The sequence below is a fragment of the Salarias fasciatus genome, chromosome 14 (assembly GCF_902148845.1).
Source record: "Salarias fasciatus chromosome 14, fSalaFa1.1, whole genome shotgun sequence".
Classification (NCBI taxonomy): Eukaryota; Metazoa; Chordata; class Actinopteri; order Blenniiformes; family Blenniidae; genus Salarias; species Salarias fasciatus.
Genome location: NC_043758.1, coordinates 25,109,862 through 25,133,821, shown reverse-complemented (window position 1 = coordinate 25,133,821; position 23,960 = coordinate 25,109,862). Strand labels below are relative to the sequence as shown.

At 42.1% G+C, this 23,960-nt stretch overlaps 1 protein-coding gene across 1 annotated transcript in view; it reads right to left on the bottom strand.

Annotated features, from left to right (window-relative positions):
* The window catches only part of LOC115401062 (calsyntenin-2), a 333,679-nt gene that overhangs the window by 193,589 nt on the left and 116,130 nt on the right, over positions 1-23,960 (bottom strand). Inside the window, exon 2 of the mRNA XM_030109215.1 lies at positions 13,012-13,134. Within this exon, the coding sequence (XP_029965075.1) occupies positions 13,012-13,134 (123 nt within the window). The remainder of the gene's footprint in view (positions 1-13,011; positions 13,135-23,960) is intronic.

Genomic DNA, 23,960 nt, shown 5'->3' with positions numbered 1-23,960 from the left:
TCTGTGTGTGTGTGTGTGTGTGTGTGTGTGTGTGTGTGTGTGTGTGTGTGTGTGTGTGTGTATGAGGGTGTGTGTGTGTTGTTTGTGAGTGAGTGTGTTAAAGCGGAGAGGATGCTGTCAAATTGAAAAGAGAGGGAGGGAGGTCCTCCTCAGACCGAGAGAGAGCTGAGAGTCAGATGGGATGATTTGGAGATGGGGCCTGGGAGCCAGATCAGAGATACCGCAGTGGAAAAACACAAGTAGTCAAGGGTAGACAGGATGAACCTCGAAATTTAAGTTGTATATCAAACGCCGCGTCGGAGCCTTTGAAGCGCGGCAGTGATGTACTGGCAAGCGATGAATGTGATATTGACAAACTGCTAAAACATGGATTTCTTTCGCCGAGCGCCGCCATGAGAGTTGAACTTCACCGAGAACTCTTTGAAACAGCATCCCCCTCTCTATCAGAGTGTGACGACTTGCAGTCGACTCTCGCTCTCTCTTCCTTCGATGTTTGTCTCCCGGGAGGAGCTCTCATGACAGTTTGCCGACACTTTAATTGGAGGCCTCCAGGCTTGAATAGTAATTGTGAACAAATACACTGCCAGCAAATATATATATATATATAAATATATAAATACATGAACCCATGTAAACATAAACACGCACCTGAGAATGTGTCATCGGATTCATCAAATGCTTTCTCAGTATGCCGCACTCCTCCTGATGCATGTATTCTCAGAGATGCGGAAACAGATTTCTGAAAGCCTTGTGCCATCTGCATGTTCCAGGCAGCTTCTTTCACATCACTTACTTTTGATGCCTCTTTTTTTTAAAGCTACACAAGTTGCCGATGTTGAACTTGAGGCCAGTAGTGACACCTTGTTGACTCAGACCAAAAAAAGGTCAGTACCTGCTCCAGAAGAAATCTATTCTCTGTTCAAGTCTTTCTTTTGTGTGGTGTCTGGCAGCTAGTCAGAAATGTGAGGTGGGCATGGTTAACACACTGAAAAGAACACCTTTTTTTTTTTTTTTGGTTGTTTTTCTCAGCCCCTCCAAGGAGTTCTGCACTTCAGTCTCCAGAGATCTCCTGGCAAGAACTGACTCTGAACTCGTTCTTGTCACCTTGAGAAAATGAGCTGGATTCTCTGATCTTGATCAATACGTGTCCACCTTCAGTTGGTGGTGAGAGGACTAGTAGAGCATATTTGTCATTCAGCACAGCTAAAACTTTTTCTAAAGCCACTCTGAACCACTTGCAGCACATTTAGGTCATAAACATTCATGCTGAGAGGAGAAAAGATGCACTCGTGACAGTTTCTTTCTGTTCCTGAAGAAAGCTGTTTGTAGAAAACAAAGGAAATGATTTAACAAGTGAATGACAATGACAGCCCAAAGGCTCTCGGAGTAAAAATTGCTACCTTTTTATATGTAAATATACAAAAAGAACCCGCTTTTCCACTGTAAGATTAGTTGCCCCTCTTATACAGTATTTTCATATGAGAGCTTCATTATAATATCAAAAGGCCAAAAAACCAATAAAAAGAGGCTCTTCCAAGTTCTGATTTTATGACTACATCAGCAACATTTGCCACAAAATTGAACTTTACTTGAAAACAAAGTTAATAAGATAACAAGGACTTTTATTTAAAGTGTTGTAACTACTATATTATTAATGATTCAAAGGCAGCTTTCAAGAGCTGTCCTCAGTTATATTAGCACTTCAGACCAACCGCTTTATAGATGACTGTTAACTTCAACCCTGACCGTAATTTCAGTTGGAAAGTCAACAAAAAAGAAAGAAAGAGAAAGAGAATGAGAAAGAGAATCATTTCAGAAAAGTTTTGCATTTACATGGCAACATTTTGAAAACTATGTCCATTTCTACAGAAAGTGCAGAAGTGCTGAAAAATGAAGTGTTTAGGATGCCATGAGACATTCATATGGACAGATGACAAATCCGAATTGCTATTATGGTTAACTTTCAACTTACTACCAAGTCCCAGGAGAATATCAACACACATCTGCATTAGCAGAAGCTGGAGCGCTTTCAAAAAGTCATGTTTTCGACCATCTACACGCAGATTTTTCGACTTGTTCCACCAGGGGTTTGAAAGCTCTCAACCTTTGTCAAAACACCGTTATTGATGACTCAGAGCACCACTGTCATGTAACGGACACCCAAAACACATTGAAAGTTTAACACTTTTACGTTTTGAGAACATCTACAAGAATAAAGCATGGATCAGTTAATACCATAAAGTGCCTTTCATAGTAGCAGGATTCCAGCAGCACAGAGAGACTGAAGCTCCTTCAGTGGACTAAACCTCAAGCGAAAGCCTAAAGGCCCGTCCATGCTTCACATGTACGCGTTTCCGCGTCCGCTTTGGAAGGTCCGCGCACCACCGATGCGGACGCGCTTTCTCCCATGCTACATTTTGAGCTCAGCTGTGCGCGTCTCATGCAGGCGCGGTGATTCACGCAGCCTCGACAAGCTTTTCCGGCTCTACAGACTGTTTATCTGCTCCTTTATTACGGATTATTTAGAGAAAATTAAGCACATACATTGTCAGTACATTATCTTTAAGTATTAAAGTTTATTTAGCCTTTTTTTTCTGTTTCTGAATCGCGGGGCGGCGCCGGAGCGATTAGTTAACTTTTTCACTTCTGTCTGCAGACCTTCTCCTCCCTCCAGACAGCCTCTCTCTCTTTCCACCAGTTTTTCACTCTTTCGGTGTCTTTAAGTGGAGCCATCAGGCTGGAGCTCTGTCTACTTTCACTTTTACCGTCATGTTTTGTTCGCTATGGCGCTCTGGCGCAGGCGCACACTTCCGCGACCTGCGCGCAATGCGCAACGCGGTCTCAATTTCTGGCTGCTGCGCGGACGTCCGCGGACCGGTCCGCGCGGACCCTAGCGGACAGGAATTCATGACGATTTTTACGTCACGCGGACCAACGCGCAACGCGCACCCACGCGGACATGTGAAGCATGGACGGGCCTTAACAAATCAGATTCTGATTAAAACAGCACCGTAGACAACTGCCTAAACTCCTGCGTGTCTGCTTCACTGAGATTAGAAGGTAACCGACTGAAAGTCTGACTTATTGGCATTCAACAGTACCTCAATGGAGTTCTTTGATTTCTTTCGCTTCTATTTTAAAAGAACAAACCTAACCTGCTTGCACTCTTCTTTCAGTTCTGTAACTCATCAAAAGACAAAAAAAGAAGCTAAAAGCAGGAAAAAAAATCTCATTACAAAGACTACTTCCCTCATCGGTGTGGTTCACTGAAGAAGCAGATTGCATTTCAGTACTTCATTAATAAATGAGCATCTGAACAATGGCAGAGTGATGGCTCCATTGTCTTCAAGGCAAAGTCTGAATGCCAGAAGCAAGACAGTCATTATGCTGCCTGTACTTTCTCAGCTCGAAAGTCTGCGGGAGCAAGTTTGCATGAATAACGGTGACACTGAGTAACCCCAAGCTCGAGTGTGACATTACAGGGTCCTTACTTTGTCAAGTCCACTTGTTTCCGACTGATACCTTTTTATAAACCGTGTCGAAAAATGATCAAATTAGATTGATCCCCTCCCCCCCCCCCCAAAAAAAAAAACAAAAAAAAGCAGCAGTAGTCTGTGTGAGAATGAGGCATCGGGTCAAATATGGTGGAGGATAAAGGATGCCACTCCAGGTTCCTGGATGCACAGGCGGTGGATGAAATCTGACAGGTGGAAATTATTTGAGCGGATGAGACACGAGGGAGCGCAGAGGAAGGATGGAAGGAAGCCAGGGAGTGTTCCAGGTCAAAATACAAGCAAAACGACTGAAAAAGGAAGGAGGAAGTGAAGTACAAGGCGAGGAATGCCTCAGCGGAAAAGCACGGAGCCAGACTGAGGGCGTCTGACAGGCTCACAGAGGAGAGGGTTCTGATGGAGGATCTCTGCAATATTATTTCAACCTGCTGCTTGATAATCATGGTTTAAAGCAACTGCTTTGAAGTGGGGGGTTTTAACGGAATTGACACAGCGGCACCTGTTGAAAAAAGAAGGAAAAAAAAAAACAGTTGCCTTATTAAAAGCAGCCCCCTGGCCGACTTGATATTTTCACCCAGCTCATGCAAAGACATTTAAAAAGGCATAAAGAGGATCTCATCAGAGGGCTCCTTCTTTAACGTCACATCTATATTTTCCAGTGGTGAGCAGGCGAAGATAAAAATGACATGTACCACCATTTATCCTCTCTGGCAGATGATAAGTTAATTTCAGACTTCACATTTATGGAATCACCATGGGGCTTTTTGCATAATATCTGACTTTTAACTCATTTATGATAAAACTGAAGAAACTGAGCTTGAAGGGGTTGTATGTGAGCCCAAGTAAAGCAACTTTAGCGGGTTTGATGGCCGTTGGGCTCCTGTAACATGTCGAATTTGACTTTGCTTTCATTCTTTTTTGTCAGACTGAAGAGCTTTTGGTGCAGATCTGAATGATGTAGCAGTGTCAGGGTGACGGGCTCGAGGTCATTTAGTGCGATAATCCAACAAAAAAAAGCGACATTGGTAAAAAAAAAAAAAAAAAAAAGAACTTACAAAGTCTTGCAGTTTCAGAATCGAATGTATATCCTTTGCTCACTGACAGTTGTCACCTTTAATAGAAAAACAATGTACAAACAGGACTTTCTTTCCACAAGTAAGTTGCTTGGTAATAACACTGTCATAACATTGTACTCCAAAATGGACAAATCTCTTTAAATTGCATAATTTTTCTTGTCATTAATAACCACAGGAAAGAGACATGAGAGGCATAGAAAGCATCGCATCTTCAAGAATTATCTGACTGAAAAAAGATAAGACTCTTCCAATGACTCTTTCACCTTTTAGTTGCTTTTTCAAATGAGCCAGAATAAGTTATGGCATTTGCGTGCCATGCTCTTTAAAGCAGGATCTCATTCCTCAATGCCCCATACGCAAACAAATAAAATGTTGAGATGGCCTTGGAGATGGAGGAGCTGTAAGATTTTGGTGCCAAAGCGACTATCAAAAAGCAGAAAAGAATTAGTGCACTCAGCTATAGATTCAGCAGCACTAGAGTTGCATTAAATCCGGAACTGTATTATTTGGCCTTCCAACACGTGTAAGTGTTAAGACGTTCTTGAAAGTATTTTCGAGTGAGCCGCAATCATCTTTCACAAAGAGAGACACTGACTGCAGACCTAACCTTTACCCTCCCTTCTCATTAAGCCATTTATCTCGCTTGCAAAAAATGTGTTCCATCTCTGAGTCGTACAACATATTTCAACTTTCAAACCTTTTCTTCATTCTTCCGTCAGTGTCCAGGCTTTTCACTGTAACCATGTTAATGAGAAACCTTTCATAAATAGCTCAAGATCTGTTTCCCAATCAGACAGATGGTAAGAAGTTAATTAATCAAAACATATTAGTCTACCTGTACGTTTACTCGGATCTACTGTGGTGAAAGACGACAGGTTATCACCAACTATTTTCAGAGTAATGGGAACGCTGCCGGATTCTCCCAAGGTCACAGATAATTGATTCCATCACTGTCTGGAGAGGTACAGGATGGTAATGCCATAAAATGAGATTTCAAAAACCCTGTTTGTTCAGACATCAGATGAATCAGCATGAACGGGCTGATTCCTGCTGTCAGTCTGATTTCTTATTTGCAGCGAATGATTGCTGAACACAGACAGCTCTAAAGAGCCGGTCACTCCTCATCCGGAGTCGGAGAGAGGCCGCGTTCTGCGTTCTACATCAGTTTATGCAGAGCTTGAGGTGTGAGGCATGCCGGAGTTCTGTGAACCTGTCAAAAACTGCCGGCACGGTTGATTGAGATGTGTGCCTGTTTTGTGGGTCACCGGCGAGTTGTCGACTCGCCGTCCAAGCAAACGCCACGGGGCTCCGGAGCTGCGGTGAAAGTGAAGGACTGACACATGAATAGCAAGTTACGCCACGGGAAAAAAATGCATGGATGTCAGCGCCTGACGTACGTACAGAAAACAGAAAAGTGGGAGTGACTGACAGCTTGTTAACCTGCATCAAAAAGCGGGGCCTCCGCACCGCTTTTGCCCATTAACCTTGCTAACCCGGCACTTCAGAAGCCCACTGAAAACAGACGCTGAAAAATCCACTTCAGCTTCATAACCTAATGGACTCTTAATATTCACCACTACCAAAGCGAATATGTCAGAGTCGTTTCCATTTTACATTAGCCGAAGCCATTTACAGTCAGAGTTAGTGGAGATGGATACTTTGAAGGAGCAGCGCTCAATGGTCGACTCCGAAATCGATTTTGGCACTGTGACGTTATAGGACTGGTTCAATCCTTCTGGCTAGTGGAGGTTTGTGTATGGAGTTGGGATTCTCTTTGTGAATGTGTGGGGTTTCTCTGGTTGATCAGATTCCCCCCCACAACCTAAACAGATAACTCTATATCAGATATGGTTATAGAAGGGTAATTATTCCTATTGACATGAGTAAATAGGCATGATTTCATGATTTTATCTGGGATCATCTCAAGAACCTTGTGACCCTGAACTCAATCGAGCGGTACAGAAGATAAATGGAGGGAAAGATCTAATCTCAAATCTTGATTTTCACTGGTCCTCATACGGGGGTTTCAAACCTAAGCTGAGTTGGGGGCCTCTGCTGGCTTTGTGATGTCATTGGAGGACCAGTTCAGTGTTACAATAGCACAAAAAAAAAAAAAAAAAATCCATGTAGCTCTTGGTCCCAATTTCCAGATAATTATCTTTTTGACCCAAAATATCCTTTTAAAAAATAATGTCAACTTTTTATTATTGTTTAAATTGCACCACTATTATGAAATGTCTCCTATATTGTTTTGTAAACTTCTATAGCACATGTCCTTCGCTTCTTTATGCTGTTGTCTCTGTTTTGTAACAAAAAACAAAACAAAAAAAAAAAACACAGGGGATTAAGACTAATGTCCAGTGAAACACCACACCGTACTGCACCACATCCAGCCTCAAGGACACTGTGGTTATCCAGAGTGAAACTGTTGCACATAAACAATATATTTCAGGGCATTTTTTTCTTACCATTCCCTCCATACTGTTCTTATTGTACATATTGTACAAGTGTACTCACATTTAGTGTTGAAAGGGTGCAAATGTATCCTTAATGTTGAGATGGAAAGAAACTGATTTGCTCAAAGTCGACTATTTTGTCTTCAAAGACAACTTATTCTATCTGCTCCAAAAGTTCAGTCAGCAAGAGTAAAATCGGCTGTTTTGACACAAAAAAGAAAAATACTTGATGTCTTTTGAGAGAAACAATCAGACAAATAGTGAAGTGAAGAGTTATGCACTTTTAGATTAAAAACAAACAACTGCATAGAAGGAACAATTCAATGTGTGAATGTGTGTTTCAATAACTCATTATGAACTGAAGGAAATTAGGATGATTACAGTGGACCGAGATTAAGATTTTCAGTGTGAACCATTTCAGACTTCTGTTTCCCTTCAATTAAACACAAATGAATGAAGTTAAAAATGGAAGAAAAGTTGTTTTTTAGCAACGCTACAAAGACTTTTATCAATGTTCCCCCGATATCAGATGTGAATTCATATTTTGGTGTAAATTGCCTCCAAAACTGGATTGATGGATCAGTCCATCAGGGATCTCCTCCAGTGTCTGAGACAGAACTGAATTAATGAGCGGAACTGTTTTGGGATTGACTTTTAGAGTGGCTGGCTTCACATCAGAAAAAGTTTCCACTTTTCCTGAACTGCCTCAATAGCGTCCCTCTATGTCTAGTTCGTCACTGAAATGGAGGAACTCAAGGTGTGAAGACACTTGTCAGCCAATGCATTCATACGTTATGACAGACGAGACAGGAGCATATGCTCCCGAGAAGTTTGTTCACATGCGTGCGTGACTCACTTCATGAATGTGAAAGAGTCTCAGGAAGCATGAAAAATGACGTTCAGTACATCAGAGTGTGTTTCCACGATGCCTGTAGCGTATAGCCGTTTGATTCACTTTTTTTTTTTGGTACCGTTTTGTTTTGTTTCTTGCAGCAAAACAACTGCACTTTGTCAGACATAGCCATGCGTGAAGCACTGAGTACCTGTAGCGGTGCTTTTTCACTCTTCCTGACACTCCGTCGCTGTGATTTTGAAGCCTGTGAGCTGCAGTGGATTCACAGTGATGGCTGATGTCAGTCTCAGCCAGCTTTCAGACACAGCGCTGCCACGTTTCCTGTTGTTCCGGACCAGTGGCTCTGGTGACTGCTGCACCCTGCTCGGCACTCCGAGAGGATTACCGAACAGGTTTGGAGCGATGTTTTAAAAAAAAGAAGAAAAAAACTGGCGAAAGACTGTGGGTTTGTGCAGACTTGGTGACATTTTCAGTATAAATGAAGTGGTGCTGTCAGGATTATTCACATGGAAAATCCACGTTATGATCTTTTAGTATGTATACCTGCACCATCTGGAGAAACATTAAATGATTAGGCTGAAAATGATGTTTTTAAAGTAGTTGAGAAGAAAAGGGAAAAAAGTCACATTAACCAAAGTAAGAGATTTGTAGCCATTATGACCCAAAGAGCGATTTTCACAGTCTTTCCACATAAACTTATCACAAAACATGTTAACTTTGGAAACAAAGATAACAGAGCTTTTAAATGTATACAATGTAAAACTTTGAATATTTTTCAAATATTCACATTTCTATTTTTTTTCAGTATTGTCACATTTATGCAATTTAAACACTATCATTAAAAACAGCTGAGATTTTGTATTAATTTATGATTCTGTGAGAGCTGCAGGAAGCCACTGATGAGCAGCTAATTTGCAGACTTCTGATTTTAACTTTGTGGCCTCATAATTCTGATCAAATCGCTGATATTCATTAAAAAGGCACTCCTTGTCAATAGCACCGCTTTTATGCAACAGTTACGCCGACGGTTTTTGGTACATCAACAGCAGTAAGAACTACAATTTATTTCTTTCATCAGTTTTCAAGCTCCACCTGTGCACATAATGCAGCCTCTAAACTACCAGAGTGAATGGTTATTGAAATCATTAAAAACACTAATAAAAAAAATGTGAAGTGTTGCATAGTTTTCATGTTGAATATGAACATTCATAATATATCTCTCCATTAGATCCTTCCATCTCAATGGTTGTTTAACGCAACAAATGGAAGGATTCAGTTTTTGGTATAAAGGTCTACAACCTTGTGTCTTACTGGAGCCTGTGACACTTGGAGCATGCTTTTCTGTTCACTATTTAACAGCGTGCTGTCAATATGCCAAAATCTAAAGAGCTCTCAAAGGCTTTTGGCAGCAGCTCTCATCCCTGTCAAAAAAAATGCTACAAATATCACAGATATTCTTTCCAGCGCGTTAACACGTTGAGGCACAGCTAAAACCGCTGATCAGATACATCAATAAAGTGACACCAAGAGTCAGATTATTATCTTTGTACATATTTCACCAATCGATGCTGCTTTTCAGAACTTAAAAATCTACACATTCCCATATCAATCACCAACAGGCATCTCAGCCTTTGACTCCATGCAAAGACAACTGATGGGCCATTTACTGTTTATATTAGCTCAGTTCTAGCAAATCTGTGGGTATCAGAGCCTGAAACAGTGGCGGCTGGCAGTGAAATTCGTAGGGTGGGCTAACACATGCTTGCATAATATCGATTAAATAGTTAACAGAGCTGCAAAAGCAACATCACTTATGATACACTCAGTTGCATCAATTATAGGTACACTATACTTTTTTCAGTGCTCTACATCAACGCTCTGTCTCTGTCTTTCTCTCTCTCTTTCACACGCGTGCGCACGCACACATTTACGAGCTACAAAACGTGTTCCAATCCAACTTCAACGACTGCCCACAGATAGCCTGCTGCAACTGTCTTATTACAACTGTTTGGTGACATGTAGTGCCAAACATGCCTTCACTCAGCAAAAACAAGGCGTCACAGTCCTTTAACAGGTCCACATGGGCCTACCTTATTTGAAAAGAAGCTCACAGCGACGCCTCTCTGGGATGCAAACAATCACCATGTCGTTGAAGTCTGGTCATTTTTGGTGGAAGTCCGTCTTGATAGACAAGTGCATTCAATCGGCCCAAATAATTGGATTATCCAAAGCAAATAATCCACCTCGTTCATGCTAACGCCAGCCATAAATGAACTTTTTCTCTCTCCTTACCAACTCTGGCACAAATAGCAGCCCCGCTGCGTTAACTCACTGCTATTGGTCAGCGGCCTGTCGGCTAACCGAAGTTAGCCCAAAATGCTCAGTAAACCACGGGTGGCGGGACATGACACCTGTCAATCACTTACAAGAAGGAAACGAATGATGGCAGACTGTATCTGGTGGGGCTGTAAAAAAATTAGCGCATTTAGAGATATTTTATGTTTTTGTTTTTACTGAGTGACGCTGTTGCTACTTTTGATTTCACCTAAACTTAAAACAATCTGTTGTAAGTTATTTTAAAAAATAATTTTCTCATCTTTTTTGTGTTAGCTGTCTTTTTGTGCTGGGAGGGCTTAGCCCTGCCAGCCCATTTATACCAGTCGTCCCTGGCCTGCATTATATATGGAAAACACCCAATCACATCATACAGCATCTGACAAAGAAATAGATAGAAAAAAACTGAAATCCAGTATCTGGTAAAGTTGTTAACAATTTTATCTGTATGTCACTAATAAGTATCTTTCACTCAAAAGTTTCATGTTTCGAACCCCTATCGTACCCCGTTACACATCGCATGGCGGCCATCACCATTCATGTGTGTGTGAAAGTCTGAATGTCACTAATGGTGTAAAGTGAGTAAAGGCTATTTCAGGACGTAATGCGATGCAATTTAACACTGCTGCAAACTACAAGCTGAAAAATTAACATTTAGTATTAGTGTTAGGATAGCAGCATACTGTTGTCATACAGTGACATCTAGTGATCCCAGATGGTATGTACTGAGATATTATTCATACACAAATTACATTGAAATGAAGGTCACGTTACCAGTCAAACAACTAAACAGTGACTTTATACATTATACAAGGGCACAATACTCAATTCGTGTGTCTTCACTTGTCACTGTTAGTGAAGTTTTGAGAAAAAAAACAACAAGTGCAATTAGTATACAATTTACTTTGTATACTATTCAAATAAAACTTTTCAAACTGATTTTCAGAGTGTTCCAGGATGAGTGTTACACGTGTGCCATAGCAGCACACATCATTATAACTTCTCTTCATAATACTAAGAAATACTTCAATTCCAGCAACTGTTTAAATGCAATGACAGTTTTTTTGTGCATTTGAAAAGAAATCATGCATCAATCCATCTTCTAACCATTATCGGAAGGAAAAAAAAAATCATGAAGGGAAAAGGCATCACTCAGATTCCCTGTTTTATGTAAAGTATGTGTGTGTGTGTTTGTATTTCTGTCCATCTCAATATCACACGCACTCGCAACTTGCTCGTAATGCATCACACTTCCCGTCATCATCAATTCAGCTGCATGACCATCTTCGCTCAGGCGTTACGTGTCAGCGTCTCCCATGCACTTTAATTAAAACCTGGCCGACTCAATTAATCAGCCTTACACCACTACCTGAGCACGACCCCCCCTTCCTCTCCACCTCGCCAATTTAGCTTGGACAAGGAAGGATTCACCTCAGCTTGGCGAATAACTGCCTGTGCCATGAACTGTCTGTCGGTTACAAGACCAAGACTGAAAAAGAGAGAGAGAGAGAGAGAGAGAGAGAGAGAGAGAGAGAGAGAGAGAGAGAGAGAGAGAGAGAGAGAGAGAGAGAGAGAGAGAGAGAGAGAGAGAGAGAGAGAGAGAGGGTGTCTGCTGTGGTGAGTGGGTTTGTTTGGGGTTGCTCAGAAGTCCTCAGAGAGGGAGATGAAATGTGTGGGAAGTGGTGATGAGAAGAGTTGGCGAGAGTGACTGGAAGTGATGTTGAGAGCAGACTGTGAAGAGAGAGCGGTAATGTTACTGTTGTTTATTCATAATTTAGTGGAAAATCACTCCCACTACACTCGCTTATGAACTCTAGGAATACCCATGCTGCGCTCTGCCTGATGCGTGTGTGTGTGTGTGTGTGTGTGTGTGTGTGTGTGTGTATTTTTGTGAGACGGTTTGTCGAGTGCCAGAGGACATATGCTGGTCAGTCAGCCATCCTCCCCACTGTCTCATCATATTCTCTCTTTCTCCCTGTAGGGTGGCCATTACAGTGAGCCCCCTCAGGCCATGCCACGGCGCGCACGTACACACACACACACACACACGCACATACACACACAAATACACACTGCAGCAAACAATGAACAAACATGTTTCAGTAAGCGTGTGCACAAACACATTCATCCTCTTCATCTATCCACCTCAGCTCGAGGGTCTCTGCGAGTGGGCTTCAGCCCCACACTGCAGCCCCCGCGCTGTGGCCTTGGCCACATTAGCAGCCTGGCGGGAGTCGGGCTGGCTGGGCTCGCCAACAGCCTCCAGCTAACGTCCTCCCACAAGAGCTGGCACCCTGTAAGAGGAGCTGGAATGGTCACAAAGTGGGAAGAATCTAATCCGCCTTGACTCTTTTTTGGGTTTTTTTTTGTTTCTTTCCTTTTTTTTTTTTTTTTTTTTTTGTTGCAGTGTCCGCAGCCACCATGAGGCTTTTTTTTGGAGCCACTTTTCTCTAAGAATAAATATGAAATATGAGTCCTGCATGAGATGCGTGTTCCCTGGAAATCATTGGATTAAATATCTGCAGCACAGTGGAGTGTAAACACACACACACACATGCAGTCATAGTGAAGCAAATTTTAAACCCTTCTGAGTGATAACAAATGACAGCTGGTTGATACCCTGAGTGTAAGTATATCCCGCAGCTATGCTTCTCTGCACAGATTAGCACCTGAGTCATCTCTGACTGCCTGCCACTTGATCTCGAGTCAGTCCACCTTTACCTCCCCGCTGCTATGATTATCCTCACGCTGGCAGCTGTTGGGGACACAGTGTATCATACCTGCGTAAGGGATGGGGGCGTCTTTGTCCAGGGCCACCAGGGGGGGATCCAGCAGGACAACGTCAGTGTTTTCAGTGATCACCCCATGGTACGACGTCTCAATCCACGGCTTGTGCTTATTCACTGCGGGGACAGAGGGGAGAAGGGTGAGAGGTGGAGAAAGCATGCCAACACATGCAGCAGCGCCGTCACTCAAGTAGTGAAAGGAACAGCCTCAGATCTACACACACCAATACACACAATGTAAGAGGTGTTTTTGTTTTTGTTTCTGTAGTCGCTGTTGCATGCTCATATGGAATTGTTGGGTTTTCTTTGTGAAAGTTGCTAAAACTATGCTGTATGTGGTGCTGTACAAAAAAGATGAACTGAATTGAATTGTGAGTTTCGGAATGTGCACTTGAAGTGTGAAAAAACAGATTTTTTGGTTATTCACTCTCCGTTTCCTTCAGCACACGCCAACATGTTCGTTTAAGTGACAAAGCTGGTCCAGCCTCGGTCCCCATGAGCCCTTCTCATTTAGTTAATCTTCACAGCTACTTTGTTTCTTTCCTTTGTTCATTTTCTTCCCTCTGACATTTCCCTGCAGGTTGCAAAGCACGGCGCCTCGCTTGATCAATGACGGCCAATGTGCTGCCGGCACCGAGCTGTATCCGGCGCCGGGCATTGTCCATGAGCTGAAGGCCTGATTAAGAGTCATAATTGAGTAATGGCGCATGAGGCTTTGTGAAGGCACTGTGCCAGCCCACTTGCCATTTGTTTACTTCCTTGCCAGTCAAAAGGAGAATAAATGAAAGCATTGTGAGTGAAACAACTAGAACTCTTAAGCCCTTCTTAGTGCTTTTTGGCTGGGCAAACATTTTACATTTTGTCCACTTTCTAAATGTCAAGTTCAAGTTTGTGGAAAATGACAAAGCAAAGCTGTAATTTAAGGTCAAAACAGAGCCACGGCCATGAAAAATACTGAATATTTGCTTTAACGGGGAATGAAGTGCATAAACAATAATTATTCTCCATTCAGTGAAGGGAAAACTGAAAAATGTCGACTCCTTCTAAGTCGTAATCAAGCAGCCATTGTTGCACACCACTCCAGTTATTAACGAAGCACTTCTAAAAGCCACTTCAAAGGTAAAATCCACACTTTCCAAACAAAGAAGACAGAAAGAATGTTACGCTAACATACTTTTAATGTGAATACACAAAGAAATATTTGTTGTTGTTGTGGAACAAATGCAACTGTAATTTCATTTTTATTTAATCACTTCCAAAAAATTTCATGATGTGCCTTCACTGCACTTAAACTCTGATTAACACACTCGGAAACAGTTATTCTCAAGCAGAGGTGTTTGGAGCCCAGGCTGTAGCTACCTTGGCGAGTTTATGGATATTTATGAAAACGCTGGAGCATTTCAAACACAAATTGTGAAAATATATTTGACCTGTTTGCATGTACAAGGAAATAAATTCAGTAATAGGATCATGTTTGTAGATGCAACGCTGATTATTTGCTTATTTATATTGGCTATAATGTGTGAGCCTGCCGTGGCTTACTGCTCATTGCCTCAATACACACAAACTTGGCTCCAGCTCTTCAACAATATAAACAAAACACAGAAACAATTATATGTTGAGAATACAGTAAAAATTATGTAGCTAGCATGGCAGCTCATAAGTTGGCACTACTTGCTTTCATAATGGAACCACACACACATATGTGCAGAAAGAAAAATGTGCTTTAAACATGAGCCATGGCGAGGACGCAGACATTCGTATGGACAGATGACCAAGGTGGATTATGGGTGACTCTCCACTATAAAACTCAGTCCTATGAGAGAACTGACTGAGAGTCATGACACTCATGACAGAGATGGCGGGTTTCCAAAAGTTTTTCCACAGAGATGAAGTCGAAGTCTTTTCAAAACATTAAACCTTGGGAGGCATTTGAAAAAAAATCCGTTTTCAGCAGCTGAGACTTGGATTTGGGGTTTTGCTGGTTTGATTGTTGCCATCGTTGGTTCCTAAACAAGAGCCTTGACCCACAAGCTGGTGCCACAGTGTCAGCGCACAGCTCCTAGAAATACGATGGGTTGAATGTGGGGGAGTCAAGGCAGTGACGGCCTCAAAGCTAGAAAAGAGGATTCGGAATGGAAAGTTTGCAGGTTCGAATTCCACAGTCGACAGGTCACCCCTTTGGTTCTCTGGATTGTGGACTATGACAGTCTGCTGCTCCAAGTCTGTAGAGTTAAAACCACCTATGAGGAGATTTAAATGCAGAAAAGCTCTCTCTCCCAAGGGGATCAGTAAAGCACCATTTCTTTCTAAATGCCAGATTACTGATGGTCCAACTGATGTGGCAGAAACGACCCAAAAGGTGACGTTTCTTGAGGCATAGATCATTGTGAGGATACCTAAAATTGACAGAGATTTAAAGGCAATGAATTAAAAGTTTCAGTTGTTAAAAAAAAAAAAAGCAACTTTGTCTGTTCCTACTGTGAGTAAAACAGTAGACCAAACGCAGTAAGTTTTACCACGGGGTTTTATGATTATGTTCCTGACTGTAGAAGCAAAATGATAGTGAGACCATGCTAACGCTGCTGGGATGCATATTCATGAGTGGCAGTCTGGAAAGCACTGCTAAGAGCACTGATACAGTCAGAGCAGATCATTCACAGGGGCAGAGAGACGGGAACACATTAGTCTTTTCGGGCTTGATAAATATGCATGAGTTTGTCATAACAGTCAGGGGTAAAATGACACTGGATTTCAACTTTAAATGCCAAACTGTGTCATTTTGGGAGCTGATATCTTGCTGACGCTGCTGTTCAGGAACTTCAAGGGGAGGCATGATTTGTATGTGTCATCACTGCCACCCCCAGATGTACAGCCGAGAGAGACAAACCTGTCGAAAACTGGTCTGTCGGGAGGTTTTGTTCTTGGAGTACAGTAATATGCTATCATATAGAAAGTGAGCAGAGAAATAGATAAATGCAATTAGCGTGGCACCACACACATTGAGAGAATAGGTGGGAAATGTAAAGAAAGAGACTAATGAGAGAAACTAATTTCCTACTCCAACATGGACAAGTTCTTAGCTCCAATAAATGTGTAATACAGGGTTTAACACCATTTGAGCACAATGCATGACAGCTAATGAGAAGCCTGGAGAATTGAAGGGGCTTGTCCTCAACATCATATTCAGTCTGCTCACAGCCCAAGAGCCCTGCTCACCTTTTAATCCTTGATGCTCTGTTTATGCCATTCACAGTGACTACTTAGCAGTGTCGGGCTGACCTAAAGGTCCCGTTCAGCATTATCAAAATGCCCCCCTGCGAGAGCACAGAGCGTTACAGCCACAATGTCACGGACAAAGAAAAGAAAAGAGTTCTCCTCGGCTCAGAAAGCACCACGAGCCAGAAACCAGTGGCAAACCAGTCGACGACACTATCTAGTCCCCATGATGATGATGTCTCCCAGCTGGTAACCTCTGTCATGTCGCCAGTGGGAGTGCATCTTTCCATCAGCTGGAGAGGCCGAGTTGCTTTGCCGCTGTGGGTTAATAGCATCTCGAAGCCTCGATGCCGCGGGAAGGAATGTTTTTTTTCCATCAGGAGTAATGAGAGCATTATGGGAACGTTCACCTCTGGTGATCCCTGCTGAAGATCAATGGGGTCACCACCTACATGCCAATCCCACCCATAACCCATAAAATCGGTGTTAAGAAATGCAACTCTTATCAGAATAGGCTCCATGTGCATGAAAACCCTTGAGCTCTTACAGACGAACACATGGATAAATATCTGTTTGCAGCAGGCTAATGGAGGTGGAGGACTTGTAAAGAGATAGCTGGTTAAGAAAAGAACAGGTTAGACCATCAGTTCCTGGGGGAATCGTGGCAGCTGCTTACCACAATCGAACCCAAAAGGCTACGGGCGCTAAGTGATTAGCTGCGAACTCTTCCGCTGCAACTCGAATCAAAACTAAACACATTTAATCCCTCAATCAATTCGAGAGGAGACAACACACCACGAAGCCGAATTTCCACGCGTCATTTCACTCGACAGGTAAGCTCCAGATGAAGCCCTCCGCGTGGCAGCTCTCTTCTGCTGTGAGCGAACAATACACAACAACGGGGGGGGGGGGGGGGGGGGGGAATAAAGTGTCCTTTCGACAATTTCATTGAACCATGCAGCGCTCATCTATGACTGGGCCTTCAGGCTTCAGACAGACTCTATAGGATGTGTGGTTAAAAAAGAAAATCAGCACATCGCCACACGCACTGCACACACACAATCTTCGCTGAAGTGACCCCAATTTTCAAAAGCAAACACCTTGAATGGCTACTAAAAGCCTTCAGTAAATGGCATGTGATAACCTCTGTTTGTGAATGGAGGGAGGTCAATTTGCCAGCATCTTATGAAAAACCTGCTGGGCTGAGTGCGGTTGGCTGAGATGTAAAAGGCTTTTCATGTCTTAAGGACAGAGCCAAAATCAAACACATGTTTTTTCGTTGCATGTTGTTGACAAGTAGGGAGAAAGACTCACATGAGAATGGTTACATATTTTTATTTAGAATTGAGTTGGCATTCACACGAAGTGATCTTTCATCACTGATGACAAGAACTGGATGAATTATAGTTGTTATGTCTTTTTATAAAAAAAAAAAAAAAAAACTGCAGACAAGCATCAGATAAATTTTCTTGGATTCAAGTTGCAGGTCAAAAAGGTTGGTAGAGCTGAATAGAGCATCATTGCAATATCAGCAGGCATAGAAATGGTTTGAAAAAGACTGGCCAAGCTACCATGCACTGTGGATTCGGGCACTGCAAAGATATATTGACAGTTTGAAGTTGAAGTCTGAAAGAGAAGTTCAATTAAGCATGGATATCTCACCAAGAAATCCAAAAATAATAGATTGGCTGCTCTAATATTTTAACGTCTGGTCAAAAGCACAAAAATAAATGAGAAATTGTGAATAAATAAATACCGGTAAGGGTTTGATCACAGTTAATGTAAATCTGGCACAACAGAAAGAATTCTGGTATTTGGAAAAAAAAAATTTTGAAATCTTTATTGTCAATTTCATGGTCATCGCAGTACTATATTGTTAAAAATATTTTGCATAATGCATATTAATATTATGGAACCCTAGACAAACGCAAGGACAGATTGGAACAGTTGAAAAAAAAAAAGTGAAAAGATCAATTTTTATTCAAGAAGCATCTCAGAGAGGCGGAGTCTTTTAGAAATTAAGAAGAGGCGGGATTAAACACTCCTTAAAAGAGTATGGGGGTAAATGCAGCAAATTTACCTTCACGTAATCCTGTAAAAGACCCTGAGGATTTTCCAGCCTGAGGTACAATAACGCCATGAGACAAGCTCTGCATGTGAGCAACAGGAACTAGAACGACATTTGAAGTGATCTTCATGGCCTCAACCGGCATGTTTCTGACTTGGAAAACACAGCATTAACAACTTAGAGAAGCCATCAGTTATGAAAGCAAAATGCAAGTGTAAAAATAACTGATATTTAAAACTCAGCCAGGTAAAGAAGAGCCTGACAACAAGGTGTATCTGGAGTAGAGGGCTGGTGTCGAAATCGATAATGCTGAGAGTGTTGCTTTAGAGCAGATGGCACGGCTGGCTGTTCATATGTCGAGGCTGCTTTGATGATCAACAATATTTACAAGCTTAGGAGAAATACAATTCCATTCACAGGACAACAGATTTCAGAAGGATTTCTTATAATGTAAAAAAACTGAAATGATAAAGTCAGTGTGAAACAATGTGTACATTTCAGTAATGACTGAGCCCAACAGATGCCATAAATAATAGGTGAAAAGATGGGAAAGTCCAGCTTTTCGTCTAAAAATAGGACTTTGTGTGAGACAAGGTGTCCTCAGTGAGCTGTTGAGGGTAATTTTTTATCACTTGTATCACATGTTTCATGCTTCCTTACAAAGGAATGAATGAGCAGTTTAACTTGCTGAATGACTCTGTCCCGCGGTCTAACGGCTCGGTCGGAGCGCTGCAGTTATCTCACCTGTGCAGGCCGGTGTAATCGGGTTGTGCGACGGCTGAAAGGTGACCGCCGGAGCTCGGACGGCCCTTGCCTGCCGGTCAACGGGACTATCTCCTGTTGCCATTTCACTGCCAATTAAGCAGAGAGTCGTGGATTTTTAACTCCAGGCTCCGAGCGTGGCAGAGGCACTATAACGGCTGATTAATCTCTGACCGGGCGGCGGCGTGTCACCGTAACGGCTCGGGTGGGTGCCGCGACAGGAAGCGGCCGAGGAGAAGAAACTGCCGTAATTAAAAAGAAATCTGTAGGAAATTAAACTCTGATTGATAAGGTCAACAAAAGGTGCCGTAATGAATACATCAGCATAATGAAAAGTAAATGCAGCGGAGACATTTCGCCATCGCAGCCACCAGCAGCCAATTACAGCTACACGGTGAGAAGGGAGCTGGTGGGCCAGGGACGCTCAGACACGTCCATCAGAGGGTCGCCGCGAATTATCCAGAATCATCCCCCGCTTCTGCTCTTTCCTTTTACTCCCCCCTCCCTCCCTCCCTCCCTCCCTCCCCGACCACTCCATCATCGCAGTGATCCGTGTCTTCTCTGAACCTTGGAGACTTTGCAAACTTTAATCTTCTCGGTACGCCGGCTTTGTGCTCCGCAAAGCGGGCTGACAGGAACCATCTGCAGGGAGAAGACTTCATTACATATAAAAGCTTCGGAGTAGATTTCTCATTGAGATGAACAGAGTCCCTGACTTCCTAACGTTGACTTTGAAGACGGGCTTGGCTAAAGGGCAACGTGTAATCTGCGAGCTGATACAACTGAGATTATACGGCGCATGTGCAATTCCATTTTTTTGACGGAGCGGTTAATGAATGTAGCGGCTGATGAGCACATTTTTCTTTCTGTCTCAACACAATTTGTTAGACATTCAAAGGGTATCGGAAAGATGTAGCGTTTGATCACAATCCTGGCTGCATAAAAAATACACCAGTCAGTTGTGTGTTTTATTGTTGTTGAAACACTACTGGAAAAAAAAAAAAAAGAACTGACAAGTAGCAGTACTGGCATTTTTGGAATCCAATACAAAGCTCAACTAAAACATGTTTTTTTGTATCCCTACAAGAGCGAATTTCATCTTTTTTTTCTACTAAATGAGAGTACACTTGCAATTAGGTGACGTTGAAGCTCCTTGATGGATCTCCAAAACCAGACCAGCGACTTCAACATGCATCCAATCCAGCCATACTCTCTTTCTCATTTATTCTTCTCTTTCTTTATTCACCCTTCCATTGAGTTTCATGTGAGCAGCTGGTTTGCCTTTACTCTGCTTCAAATGTTTTAGAGAGCTGTTGATAGTAACTTGTTGAACATAAAACTGTTTCTAAGTTTCAAAGTTCTGCGTTTGAGCAATGTTGCAATCAGGATGTGATTTGTGAGGAAAGCAGAACAGAAGATGGTGAAATATGAAATAAAAGACTAATAAATTGGAGGGAAAAAAAGTCAAGTTGCACTGAAACTAAGTTTGAATGATGATTGACAAATTGTGAATTCAACAAGTGTGAAGCAAGCCTGTAAGTTAAGAGCCAGGCCCTGTTTACAAAATGTTTTCTATTGAAAAAAAGAAAAAAAAGTATCGCTTTGGTTTGAAGCCAGTGCCAAGGCAACTTTTTTTGAAAACAGCTACCAAGATAAAACTTAAAAAAGAAACAGCTCAGTCTCAAACAGGGAAAAATTCAACTTTTCTGAAACACTCAAAGTAAATCGGTCAGTTTAAGCGACAGGTGGTCATCCACGTCTTGCATAATTCACGCCCTTCAACAAAGAGCTGCAGCGCTCCATCGTGATGCATTTATGAAATTCTGTTACGACTGAGGATAAATGCACTGAAGCCATGGATGACTGTGGCCCTCCAGGCCCAGCGGCGGCCACCTCAAGCCCTGTTTGATGAAATCACTCGCTTTTGCAGTGCGGCACTGCAGGCAAGGAAATCTGTCACGCAGAAGTTGGCATACCACCTGTTCCTGAGAGAAACAGTTTTATGAACAAATGGCACCGAGAGGAAGCAGCAGCGACAAAACAGCTGAGAAACGCCACCGACAGCCGACAGCTCTGAATGGGAGGCTAATGTTTATTACTTCACAGCGACTGTGTGAAAGCTGTTACTTCGAGTGGGACATCTTTCATGTTGCCGTCTGCTGGACTGGGTTAGTTGAAAAGTAATGAGATTTTTTTTTTTTTTTTCCAGCAAACAGCGGGTTTGATGTTTTTAAGACAAAAGTAGGACAGGGAGAGGCAGCTCTAACTGTAATTCATTCCTAATCAGCATGCTGCAGCTACTATGACAAACTAAGAAAAATACATGAATGAAAAAGTAATGAAGTGAAGAATTTATTGAATAGAATTTCAATGCATTGGTATGAAAGTACGATAGATGGATACATTTCCGAATAATCACTGAAACAAAAAGGCAAGCTAAAGTTTGTTTTATTATACATTTAAGCACCAAGTTTCTGAAATGACTGATTATTGATGATGAATGGCTTTAAGACCATCAACACCAAACAGTTCACGCTACAGAAAGGTGGAGCTCTTCAGAAGCTCAAAATCATCTCACCAATACTCGTTCTACATGAGGACATTTTCATGCAAAAACGAAAAACTTTCACCGTGTTCTTTGTTTCTGTTTCAACTTTTGTTGGAAACTTTTTGGAAAACTCTCCGACACCTCTATGTAGTCGGGAGAAAATCGAGTCCCATGTTCTCCTGGGTCTTGGTAGATTTATAATTGAGAGTCGCATCTAGTGGCAGTCCAGGTTCATCGTCATTTATAGTGTGTTGTTCTCTGAGCACAGGTGTGTGTTTTAGTTCCAAAAACATACAGCGCCAACTCATGGTCTCGAAAGTTCACTGCATTGTTTTAAGCGTTTCTGCCTTTTCCATGAAAAAGTAAATTGGATTTCACTTTTAAAACGCTTTTCCACTGCTTGAGCAGTACTCAAAGTGCTTCACATTGTTAATCACATTCACCTATTCACACACTAAAGGTGGCAGTCATATGCAAGTTGTTCAGTCCATCCGTCGGGAGCAGTTTGGGGTTTAGTGTCTTGCTAATGGACACTTCGATGGGGAATCAAACCTCCTGTCTGATGAATAGACAGCTTGTTCTACCAACCAAGCCACTCATCAACATAATTTTCCAAGCGCGTCTGTGTAAACGTGTAAGCTTTCTGAAAAGAAAACGTAATGAAAGGTTCTTTCCACTTGAAATGGTGTTATGTAAACAGGGCCTTAAAATGTAGATGTGGAAAATTGGACTTTAATTAATGCGAGCAAGTGCTTGATTATTTCATCTTTATTACTAGAATAATTAATTGCGATGAAAACTTGCACAATTTGTCATATTTTGGTTCGCTGAGGCACAGCCTTGAAAGCAGATGACACAGTAATCGTCGCTTATTTTGCCATCATTTAATTAGCAGCATTAAATGCTGACAAAAAGCAGGAGACCAAACCAGGGAAGCAGGCCGCAGCTGCACTCGGAGCTCGCCGAATAAATATCACATGAGCTTTTTCTTCCAGTGTTCGAGAGCAACAGAGGCGAGTTCATTAGTCAGTCAGGGCATACGCCAAAAGAAAAAGTGTTCCTGCCAAAAACACCCGGGTGACATTGAGGCTGTCCCTCTCAGACGGTGACACCCTGACCTGCGCTGCGCTCGCTACACGGCTCCTTCTGCCCGTCCTCTCATCTCAGTCTGGAGGACGCGCAGCAAAAAAAAAAAACATCCCCCGCACTTTCAAACATAGACGAAAAAAAACAACAGCAACAACAAACACCTTGTGTCCTCTGGGTTATAATTGAAAATCAGGACTTACCCTGAAAATCACTCAGCCGCCGCCCTCCTGCGCGGCCTTTTTTTTTTTTTTTTTTTTTTTTTTGTATTTTGTGGTTGTTGCGTTTGAGCCGTGTGTCCTGAGATTGGGAGGCTGTTTGTCGCCCTGGGCTGGGCCAGATCAAGTCGAATCACGCTGTGCTTTTTGTTGCCGAGTGTGTTGTTGACCCCAGCCGATTCAGAGGCCGCTCTGCATCGCCCTGGGTGTGTTTGTGTGGCTAAGTGTGTAGGTGTGTAAAGAGAGTGGAAGTGGATGCGCGAGCTGAGCAGGTCTGTGTGCAGCGTTGCTTCTGGGGCCCCTGGAAGGTGTTTGTGTTGGATTTCTCAGTTTGTGAACCTGGAAAGCTGTGAGCATATACTATAGTTTTGGGCCCAAACTTCTTTATAAAGGTTTAAAATCATGCAGGGTCCTGCACCAGTATGTTAATGTCTAAGAATAAAAATGAGATTGTACCGCTCATGTTGTAATTAGGTTAGGGTGAAGATTAAGCTTGCTGTGAAAGTCCATGTCGGGGATGTCAAAATCACTTTAATTCAGGGCGCAGAACAGGGCAATTCGACCTTGAATGGGTCGTAGCAGTAAATCCTGATTCCTGTAAAATAAAAGTAATGACAGTTTGAAGTGATTTGTTCTCTTAGCACAAAAAAAGGCTAGATTTCTCATGAATAAGTGGAAAATTTTCATTCAAAATTAATTTGCCTTCCAGAAAAAGACATTTTTAACCATGTCTCCTCCAAAAAAAAAAAAAAACAGTTCTCTTTATCTCTCTCTGTATCCGAGAACACAACCAACACCTTAAGTTTGTACTTCATTTAATAAATAAGCTTAAACACCTGAAATGTTACCTACTGCAGTGTTTCAATTGAAACAAAAACCCAGGAAACAACAATTTAAAAAAAAAAACAAAAAAAAAACAGTTTTTGAAGACAGCTGGAAAATTTTAGTTGATCGAACTTTCTAAACAGGGAAAATCCTTCTTTTTTCTGAAATGCACGTGCGGTTGTGGCCAGAAGTTTTCCTGCAGTTGCATAAGTAGAGC